At 44.1% G+C, this 11,668-nt stretch overlaps 1 protein-coding gene across 1 annotated transcript in view; it reads left to right on the top strand.

Moving 5' to 3' along the window:
* The first annotated feature begins 6,504 nt into the window (after window positions 1–6,504).
* Window positions 6,505–11,668, top strand: part of LOC144513557 (uncharacterized) — a 7,355-nt gene continuing 2,191 nt past the window's right edge. Inside the window, exons 1-4 of the mRNA XM_078244660.1 lie at window positions 6,505–6,918; window positions 8,003–8,257; window positions 9,177–9,872; window positions 11,611–11,668. The exon at window positions 11,611–11,668 is cut by the window's right edge and continues 295 nt beyond it. Of these exons, the coding sequence (XP_078100786.1) occupies window positions 6,615–6,918; window positions 8,003–8,257; window positions 9,177–9,872; window positions 11,611–11,668 (1,313 nt within the window). The 5' untranslated portion in view covers window positions 6,505–6,614. The remainder of the gene's footprint in view (window positions 6,919–8,002; window positions 8,258–9,176; window positions 9,873–11,610) is intronic.

Genomic DNA, 11,668 nt, shown 5'->3' with positions numbered 1-11,668 from the left:
CCCAGCTCCAAACACACAGTGGAACTACAACTCCCAGCTCCAAACACACAGTGGAACTACAACTCCCAGCTCCAAACACACAGTGGAACTACAACTCCCAGCTCCAAACACACAGTTGAACTACAACTCCAAACACACAGTGGAACTACAACTCCCAGCTAACAGTGGAACTACATCCCCCAGCTAACAGTGGAACTACAACGCCCAGCTAACAGTGGAACTACAACGCCCAGCTAACAGTGGAACTACAACACCCAGCTAAAAGAGGAACTACAACGCCAAACACACAGTGGAACTACAACTCTCAGCTAACAGTGGAACTACAACACCAAACAAACAGTGGAACTACAACACCAAACAAACAGTGGAACTACAACTCCCAGCTAACAGTGGAACTACAACACCAAACAAACAGTGGAACTACAACACCAAACAAACAGTGGAACTACAACTCCCAGCTAACAGTGGAACTACAACACCAAACAAACAGTGGAACTACAACTCCCAGCCGAACATGCGACGCCCTCCGGCCCAAAAAGACTTTTCCCCTCAGACTAACATGGAGAAAGACGTCTGTGAATCAGTGGAGACATTGAAGCCAGGCTTTAATACAACTGTTAGCTTAGCTTAGATGTAACATTATTAACGTACTATCGGCTAGTAGCTAACGTTAGTGGTGGCTAGTAGCTAACGTTAGAGGTGGCTAGTAGCTAACGTTAGTGGTGGCTAGTAGCTAACGTTAGTGGTGGCTAGTAGCTAACGTTAGTGGTAGCTAGTAGCTAACGTTAGTGGTGGCTAGTAGCTAACGTTAGAGGTGGCTAGTAGCTAACGTTAGTGGTGGCTAGTAGCTAACGTTAGAGGTGGCTAGTAGCTAACGTTAGAGGTGGCTAGTAGCATGACATAATGATTACATCATTCATTCAAGTTAGCACTAAACAGGAACCATGATGGCTTCCTGCTCCTCTGAGGTTTACCTGCACACTAATAATCTGTTATTATGTTATTATGTTATATATTGTATCATATTCTGAATATGTGAACAGCAAACTCTGTTATATTCTGTCGGATATATTCCCATCAGACCTTTTTCTAGTATTAATACAGTAAGACGTGATACATATGATTCAGCTTATAGACGCATTCTTTGGACATTTATACAGCACAGATTACGTCTGTGTGTGTGTGTGTGTGTGTGTGTGTGTGTGTGTGTGTGTGTGTGTGTCTGTGTGTGTGTGTGTGTGTGTGTGTCTGTGTGTGTGTGTGTGTCTGTGTGTGTGTGTGTGTGTGTGTGTGTGTGTGTGTGTGTGTGTCTGTGTATCGCTATGTGTGTGTGTGTCTGTGTGTGTGTGTGTGTGTGTGTGTGTGTGTATGTGTGTGTGTGTGTGTGTGTGTGTGTGTGTGTGTGTGTGTGTGTGTGTGTGTGTGTGTGTGTGTGTGTGTGTGTGTGTGTGTGTGTGTGTGTGTGTGTGTGTGTGTGTGTGTGTGTGTGTCTGTCTGTGTGTGTGTGTGTGTGTGTGTGTGTGTGTGTGTGTGTGTGTGTGTGTGTGTGTGTGTGTGTGTGTGTGTGTGTGTGTGTGTGTGTGTGTGTGTCTGTGTGTGTGTGTGTGTGTGTGTGTGTGTGTGTGTGTGTGTGTGTGTGTGTGTGTGTGTGTGTGTGTGTGTGTGTGTGTGTGTGTGTGTGTGCGTCTGTGTGTGTGTGTGTGTGTGTGTGTGTGTGTGTGTGGTATTACATGGCTACATAATAATATTAAGAACAATAACAATATTTATTCTACTTCGTTTAAGAATGCTTGATTGTGATTGGCTGGGAGGAGGGCATGAACCGGCAGGTTTTAAGAATGCTTGATTGTGATTGGCTGGGAGGAGGGCATGAACCGGCAGGTTTTAAGAATGCTTGATTGTGATTGGCTGGGAGGAGGGCATGAACCGGCAGGTTGCCCGCTGACTGAGCACAGCGTCATCAAATAGTAGATCAATACACAAGCTAGATACAACGTAGCAACTACGTTATGAAACTTACGTTAGTGATCAAATGCAGGTTTAAAAATGGACAAATGGAGGGAAGACGACAGAGAACGACCAGGCCCAGGGTCCCCGTTAACGAGATCTGACAGAGGAGGAGCTCTACCATTGAAGACGGGGCCCAGGGTCCCCGTTAACGAGATCTGACAGAGGAGGAGCTCTACCATTGAAGACGGGGCCCAGGGTCCCCGTTAACGAGATCTGACAGAGGAGGAGCTCTACCATTGAAGACGGGGCCCAGGGTCCCCGTTAACGAGATCTGACAGAGGAGGAGCTCTACCATTGAAGACGGGGCCCTTGAATCAAACACCAAAAAGGCGACTGTAACTCCACGCCACCAGAAGACAGACTGACAGCGACGACTGACCCCGTAGCGCTAAAGGCGACTGTAACTCCACGCCACCAGAAGACAGACTGACAGCGACGACTGACCCCGTAGTAACTACTTTCTGAGGGACATGAACTCAGACTATACGATACAATAAGCATGCAGTACGAATAAGAAAAAGCACAATTATTCAAGTATTTCAATTGTTTTATTATGTTGGCAAGCAAGACGTAGAATAAACGGGATCATCAGCGAGAGGCTGGGCAGTAAAGCCCGGCTGGTGGAAGGATACCGCCCGAGACCAGGGTTCATTCTGATCTAGTCTTAGTCTAGTCTTAGTCTTAGTCTTAGTCTGTTAGTCTGTTAGTCTGTTAGTCTGTTAGTCTTAGTCTAGTCTTAGTCTAGTCTTAGTCTAGTCTTAGTCTTAGTCTGTTAGTCTTAGTCCAGTCCTAGTCTAGTCTTAGTCTAGTCTTAGTCTAGTCTTAGTCTAGTCTTAGTCCAGTCTTAGTCTTAGTCTGTTAGTCTGTTAGTCTGTTAGTCTTAGTCTAGTCTTAGTCTAGTCTTAGTCTAGTCTTAGTCCAGTCTTAGTCTAGTCTTAGTCTAGTCTTAGTCTAGTCTTAGTCTAGTCTTAGTCTAGTCTTAGTCTAGTCTTAGTCTTTTAGTCTTAGTCTAGTCTTAGTCTAGTCTTAGTCTAGTCTTAGTCTGTTAGTCTGTTAGTCTTAGTCTGTTAGTCTGTTAGTCTTAGTCTAGTCTTAGTCCAGTCTTAGTCTAGTCTTAGTCTAGTCTTAGTCCAGTCTAGTCTTAGTCTGTTAGTCTGTTAGTCTGTTAGTCTTAGTCTAGTCTTTGTCTAGTCTTAGTCTAGTCTTATAGTCTTAGTCTAGTCTTAGTCTAGTCTTAGTCCAGTCTTAGTCTTTTAGTCTTCGTCTAGTCTTAGTCTTTTAGTCTTAGTCTTTTAGTCTTAGTCTAGTCTTAGTCTAGTCTTAGTCTAGTCTTAGTCTAGTCTTAGTCTTTTAGTCTTAGTCTAGTCTTAGTCTGTTACTCTGTTAGTCTTAGTCTAGTCTTAGTCCAGTCTTAGTCTAGTCTTAGTCTAGTCTTAAGTCTTTTAGTCTTAGTCTAGTCTTAGTCTTTTAGTCTTAGTCTGTTAGTCTTAGTCTAGTCTTAGTAGACCAGATATTAGTCTAAACCTACAGCTGACTTAGTTGACTAAATGTCTCTGCAGACTGTTTGGTCGTTGGAAGTATCCATCAGTCTGTTATGGACGGTATTAAGGTTTGAATATGTAATACAGACCCAGATTTACCGGTCCGTCCTAGACCTAGCTCTGACATTCCTGTTGTTCATGAGACAAAAACGTTAGCGTGTTGCTAACGAGCGAAGTCAGCTGAAATCAGCCAAAGCTGTGCAACTAAACACAACTAAGTATGAAGTCAACAACCTAACTGTTGTGAAAGCGTCCTGGTCCTCCTGTGTACCTGCTGCTGCTGTTTGTTTAGCTGTTGCGTCTGCATGTGCTGCAGCTTTTTAAAATGGCTCTGCTGCTCCGCATGAATCAACCTGCCCTCAAAGACTCGCTCTGATTGGATCTCTTCCCAACTTGTCCCACAACAAAGACTGGTTCTGATTGGATCTCTTCCCAACTTGTCCCACAACAAAGACTGGTTCTGATTGGATCTCTTCCCAACTTGTCCCACAACAAAGACTGGTTCTGATTGGATCTCTTCCCAACTTGTCCCACAACAAAGACTGGTTCTGATTGGATCTCTTCTCCATTCGTCCCTCCCTAACATCTTCGTCTCATTATTTGTTGACTAAAGTGTCTGTTATATTTCGTCACAGTCTTCGTCAATGAAATGAACACAAGCCGGGCATATCAAACAGATTCATAATAGCTCTTCACCAGCACTTACAGTTCTTCTTCCGACACCCAATACGAGACCAGTACGCCTCACTAGGTCAGTCTCACAGCTCATTCCAGGTCCCACCCCCCCCTCATACAAAAACTACTACACCAACATCTGGAATGACATTCCCCATCACATTCGAACATTATCACCCATCACATATTTCAAAAAGTCATATAAACTGTTTCTTCTTGATAGTCATACACACGGATTCTTCATGTATTGTTTTTAGTCTTGTTTTTCCGTATTTAATATTTTATTTGTTTATTTGGCTGTTCAGGTCTCTACTACAGGCTGTTCAGGGCTCTACTACAGGCTGTTCAGGTCTCTACTACAGGCTGTTCAGGGCTTTACTACAGGCTGTCCAGGTCTCTACTACAGGCTGTTCAGGGCTCTACTACAGGCTGTTCAGGTCTCTACTACAGGCTGTTCAGGTCTCTACTACAGGCTGTTCAGGGCTCTACTACAGGCTGTTCAGGTCTCTACTACAGGCTGTTCAGGTCTCTACTACAGGCTGTTCAGGTCTCTACTACAGGCTGTTCAGGTCTTTACTACAGGCTGTTCAGGGCTCTACTACAGGCTGTTCAGGTCTCTACTACAGGCTGTTCAGGTCTCTACTACAGGCTGTTCAGGTCTTTACTACAGGCTGTTCAGGTCTCTACTACAGGCTGTTCAGGTCTCTACTACAGGCTGTTCAGGTCTCTACTACAGGCTGTTCAGGGTCTCTACTACAGGCTGTTCAGGTCTCTACTACAGGCTGTTCAGGTCTCTACTACAGGCTGTTCAGGGTCTCTACTACAGGCTGTTCAGGTCTCTACTACAGGCTGTTCAGGTCTCTACTACAGGCTGTTCAGGTCTTTACTACAGGCTGTTCAGGTCTCTACTACAGGCTGTTCAGGGTCTCTACTACAGGCTGTTCAGGTCTCTACTACAGGCTGTTCAGGTCTCTACTACAGGCTGTTCAGGGCTCTACTACAGGCTGTTCAGGTCTTTACTACAGGCTGTTCAGGGCTCTACTACAGGCTGTTCAGGTCTCTACTACAGGCTGTTCAGGGCTCTACTACAGGCTGTTCAGGTCTTTACTACAGGCTGTTCAGGGCTCTACTACAGGCTGTTCAGGGCTCTACTACAGGCTGTTCAGGTCTCTACTACAGGCTGTTCAGGTCTCTACTACAGGCTGTTCAGGGCTCTACTACAGGCTGTTCAGGTCTCTACTACAGGCTGTTCAGGTCTCTACTACAGGCTGTTCAGGTCTCTACTACAGGCTGTTCAGGGCTCTACTACAGGCTGTTCAGGGCTCTACTACAGGCTGTTCAGGTCTTTACTACAGGCTGTTCAGGTCTTTACTACAGGCTGTTCAGGTCTCTACTACAGGCTGTTCAGGTCTCTACTACAGGCTGTTCAGGTCTCTACTACAGGCTGTTCAGGTCTTTACTACAGGCTGTTCAGGTCTCTACTACAGGCTGTTCAGGTCTTTACTACAGGCTGTTCAGGTCTCTACTACAGGCTGTTCAGGTCTCTACTACAGGCTGTTCAGGTCTCTACTACAGGCTGTTCAGGGCTCTACTACAGGCTGTTCAGGGCTCTACTACAGGCTGTTCAGGGCCAATCAGAAGTCAGAAATGAAATGAAACTGCTAATTGCCTTGAGCTGATTATCCCGATATTAACGATGTTTCCACTTTCTGATCTGAACTGATTTATTTATGAGTATTAAAATATTAAAATATTTATATATTTTATATATTTCAGTCATTCTGTCTGTTTGTTCCCAAAATAAAAAAACATATAAATACAAATAAAATAAGATTGTAAAGCAAACACTTTTGTACTTTTCCTTCAGTACATTTGGACTTATATCAGAGTATTTCTACACTGCAGTATTAGTACTTTCACTGTATTTCTACACTGTAGTAGTAGTACTTTTACTGTATTTCTACACTGTAGTAGTAGTACTTTGATTAGTACTTTCACTGTATTCCTACACTGTAGTAGTAGTACTTTTACTGTATTTCTACACTGTAGTAGTAGTACTTTGATTAGTACTTTGGCTGTATTTCTACACTGTCGTATTAGTACTTTCACTGTATTTCTACACTGTCGTATTAGTACTTTCACTGTATTTCTACACTGTAGTATTAGTACTTTCACTGTATTTCTACACTGTAGTATTAGTACTTTCACTGTATTTCTACACTGTAGTATTAGTACTCTGGCTGTAGTTCTCCCTCCGGCCCAGCAGGGCGGCGCTGTTGGCCTCCGCCGCTTCGCTCTCCTCGACGCGGAACTGTCCGTCCCTCCGCGGCCCCTGGATGTGTCCGCTGCGGCCTCTCCGGCTCTCTTTGTCCGCAGAAAAGCAGCGAGATGTGCGCGTGTGTGCAGCTGCTGCGGGTGACGGTCCACGAGCGGATCCTCGCGGCCGCTGAAGACTTTCTGCTGCAGCTGGAGAAAGCATCAGCAGCAGCAGAAGAAGAAGAGGCGTCAGAAAGGCCGCTGAGAGCGCTGCTCACCGAGCGGCTCGCCGCGGCCGCGGAGGACATCATCGCTCTGTTGGAGGAAACTGTGGCGGAGTACGAAGACAGAGCTGAGCGCTCAGAGCGAGAGGTCTGCCGCCAGAGGAGGCTGCTCGAGGCCGTGCTGGAGCCGGAGGTCCGGCTGCACAGAGCGGGTCAGTACCGGAGACAACATGCTAATGCTAACACGAGCTAATGTTTGTATCCAGAGAGAGAGAGAGACAGACAGAGAGAGAGAGAGAGAGAGAGAGAGAGAGAGAGAGAGAGACAGAGAGAGAGAGAGAGAGAGAGAGAGAGACCAGACTCCATGTAAATAATCAGGACTTTTATCGTGTACAGAGCCAGACTCCATGATAGCTGTTCAGGGCTCTACTTCAGGCTGTTCAGGTCTTTACTACAGGCTGTTCAGGTCTTTACTACAGGCTGTTCAGATCTCTACTTCAGGCTGTTCAGGTCTTTACTACAGGCTGTTCAGGGCTCTCTACTTCAGGCTGTTCAGGTCTGTACTTCAGGCTGTTCAGGGCTCTACTACAGGCTGTTCAGGGCTCTACTACAGGCTGTTCAGGGCTCTACTACAGGCTGTTCAGGTCTCTACTACAGGCTGTTCAGGTCTTTACTACAGGCTGTTCAGGTCTTTATTACAGGCTGTTCAGGGCTCTACTTCAGGCTCCATTTCAGGCTGTTCAGGTCTTTACTACAGGCTGTTCAGGTCTGTACTACAGGCTGTTCAGGTCTGTACTACAGGCTGTTCAGGTCTGTACTACAGGCTGTTCAGATCTCTACTTCAGGCTGTTCAGGTCTACTACAGGCTGTTCAGGGCTCTACTACAGGCTGTTCAGGTCTCTACTTCAGGCTGTTCAGGGTTCTACTTCAGGCTCCATTTCAGGCTGTTCAGGTCTTTACTACAGGCTGTTCAGGGCTCTACTTCAGGCTGTTCAGGTCTGTACTTCAGGCTCTACTACAGGCTGTTCAGGTCTTTATTACAGGCTGTTCAGGGCTCTACTACAGGCTGTTCAGGGCTCTACTACAGGCTGTTCAGGTCTCTACTACAGGCTGTTCAGGTCTTTACTTCAGGCTGTTCAGGTCTTTACTACAGGCTGTTCAGTGCTCTACTACAGGCTGTTCAGGGCTCTACTACAGGCTGTACTACAGGCTGTTCAGGGCTCTACTTCAGGCTCTATTTCAGGCTGTTCAGGTCTCAACTTCTAGTTCTAGCAGTAATGTGTTGTGTCTCCTCAGAGTCTCTGCAGAAGAAGAGAGGACGCCCAGAGTCTCGTGTCGGCGCCGCAGAGAACCCGTCAGAAGCCCAACGTGTCGACAGCGAAGCGTCCTGCCCCTCCCCCCCCCCCTGCCCCTCCCCCCCCGCAGACTTTCCGCCCGCCTCCCCGAGCAGCGAGAGTGACAACGACAGCTGGACCAATCAGAGCAGCGCTGCGACGCCTCATAAGAGGAGGAGGAGAGGACGCCCGCCGCTCGCCGTCACACGGAACAAACGTAAGACGTCATTCTGGTCACGATTTTCTCCTTTTTAACACGTTTTTGAAGCTTTTTTTGGAGCGTTGTAGAGTCCAAACAACCAATTTATTCACACAGTTCTGCTCTACTTCAAAATACAAGTCCTCTTATATTATTATTAATCTGTTTTATTTACGTTGTTACTTTACTATGTCAGCGGATAACGTGTTTCTTTCGTCATTTTTGATACTTTTCTGACCCTGTGTTCTCACAACAGACACACAGACACACACACACACAGACACACACACACACAGAGACACACACACACACGCACACACAGACACACACACAGACACACACACACACACACACACACACACACACACAGACACACACACACACACACACACACACACAGACACACACACACACAGACCCACACACACACAGAGACACACACACACACGCACACACACACACACACACAGACACAGACACACACACAGACACAGACACACACAGACACAGACACACACACACAGACACACACACACACAGACACAGACACAGACACACACAGACACACACACACAGACACGCGCACACATACACACACACACAGACAAGACACACAGACACACACACACACAGACACATACACACAGACACACACACAGACACACACACACAGACACACGCACACATACACACACACACAGACAAGACACACACACATACACACACACAGACACATACACATACATGCACACACATATATATTCATTCAGTAAATAAGAAGAGATAGAGAGAGATATATATATATATATATATAGATATAGATAGATATATATATATAAATAACTATATATATATATATATATATATATATAGATATAGATAGATATATATATATAAATAACTATATAACTAGTAGTGTGTTTTTGTGTCTCCTCAGAGTTTCTGCAGAAGAAGAGAGGCTGCCCGCCGCTCGCCGTCTCACGTGACCATCAGAAGCGTAAACGTCCGCAGAGCTTCAGCTGCCACGTGTGTCAGCGCTCGCTGCCGGGGAAAGGCTTCCTGCTGCGACACGTCCTGCAGGCCTGCGCCGGGGATGCAGCAGCCGCCCGCTGCGGCTTCTGCGGCGAGCGTCTGAGCTCTCCGGCGGCGTTGGCCGCTCACCTGCAGACGCACCGCGAGGGCTGCAGGACGTGCCCGTTCTGCGGGAAATGCTTCGGCTCCATCCTGGCGCGGGAGCTGCACGAGCGCAGACACACGGGAGAGAAACCCTTTAGCTGCGGCGTGTGCAGCAGGACGTTCAGCCAGAAGGGGAACCTGGCGTCACACGCCCGCGTGCACGCCGCCCAGAAGCCATTCACGTGCACAGAGTGCGGCCGCGGCTTCTGCCACCGTACGTCGTTGGAGCGCCACGTGCAAGCACACGGCGGCCAGGATGTGCACGCCTGCAGCGTGTGCGGCGAGGAGTTCAGTCAGCGTCGCGGCCTGCGGAGACACGCGGTGACGCATCGGCAGGAGGACGCCACGGCAGCCACCACCGGGCCACAGAGACTCCAGCGCTGCAGAGTCTGCGGCGACGCCTACAGGAAGAGGAGCGCGCTGCTGAAACACGCCGAGACACACCTGCAGGATGCCGGTACGCCCAGACCTACCATTACATCATAACTATCATTATATCATAACTATCATTACGTCATAACTATCATTACGTCATAACTATCATTACGTCATAACTATCATTACATCATAACTATCATTACATCATTACATCATAACTATCATTACATCATAACTATCATTACATCATAACTATCATTACATCATAACTATCATTACATCATTACATTATAACTATCATTACATCATAACTATCATTACATCATAACATCATTACATCATAACTATCATTACATCATAACTATAATTACATCATAACATCATTACATCATAACTATCATTACATTATAACTATCATAACTATCATTACATCATAACTATCATTACATCATAACTATCATTACATCATAACTATCATTACATCATAACTATCATAACTATCATTACATCATAACTATCATTACATCATAACTATCATAACTATCATTACATCATAACTATCATTACAACTATCATTACATCATAACATCATTACATCATAACATCATTACATCATAACTATCATTACATCATAACTATCATTACATCATTACATCATAACTATCATTACATCATAACTATCATTACATCATAACTATCATTACATCATAACTATCATTACATCATAACTATCGTAACTATCATTACATCATAACTATCATTACATCATTACATCATAACTATCATTACATCATTACATCATAACTATCATTACATCATTACATCATAACTACCATTACATCTATCATTACATCATAACTACCATTACTATCATTACATCATAACTATCATTACATCATAACTATCATTACATCATAACTATCATTACATCATTACATCATAACTACCATTACATCATAACTACCATTACATCGTTACATCATAACTACCATTACATCATTACATCATAACTATCATTACATCATAACTATCATTACATCATAACTATCATTACTATCATAACTATCATTACATCATTACTATCATTACATCATAACTATCATTACATCATAACTATCATTACATTATAACTATCATTACATCATTACATCATAACTATCATTACATCATAACTATCATTACATCATAACTATCATAACATCATTACATCATAACTATCGTAACATCATTACATCATAACATCATTACATCATAACTATCATTACATCATAACTATCATTACATCATTACATCATAACTATCATAACTATCATTACATCATAACATCATTACATCATAACTATCATTACTATCATAACTATCATTACATCATAACTATCATAACTATCATTACATCATAACTATCATTACATCATAACTATCATTACATCATAACTACCATTACATCATTACATCATAACTATCATTACATCATTACATCATAACTACCATTACATTATAACTATCATTACATCATTACATCATAACTATCATTACATCATAACTATAACTATCATTACATCATAACTATAACTATCATTACATCATAACTATCATTACATCATAACTATCATTACATCATAACTATCATTACATCATAACTATCATTACATCATATTTATCATTACATCATAACTATCATTACATCATAACTATCATTACATCATATCTATCATTACATCATAACTATCATTACGTCATAACTATCATTACATCATCACATTACATCTGCTGATGGTCCATATTTTTTATCACCCCTCCCCCCCCCTTTCTTCCAGACTCCGGCTGCCTCTGCGGTCTCTGTGGGCATCAGTACGAGTCGGCGTCCGCCCTCTC

The sequence above is a fragment of the Sander vitreus genome, unplaced genomic scaffold, assembly GCF_031162955.1.
Source record: "Sander vitreus isolate 19-12246 unplaced genomic scaffold, sanVit1 ctg275_0, whole genome shotgun sequence".
Classification (NCBI taxonomy): Eukaryota; Metazoa; Chordata; class Actinopteri; order Perciformes; family Percidae; genus Sander; species Sander vitreus.
The sequence above is the reverse complement of the archived record's forward strand: the minus strand, read 5'-3'. Positions and strand labels throughout refer to the sequence as shown.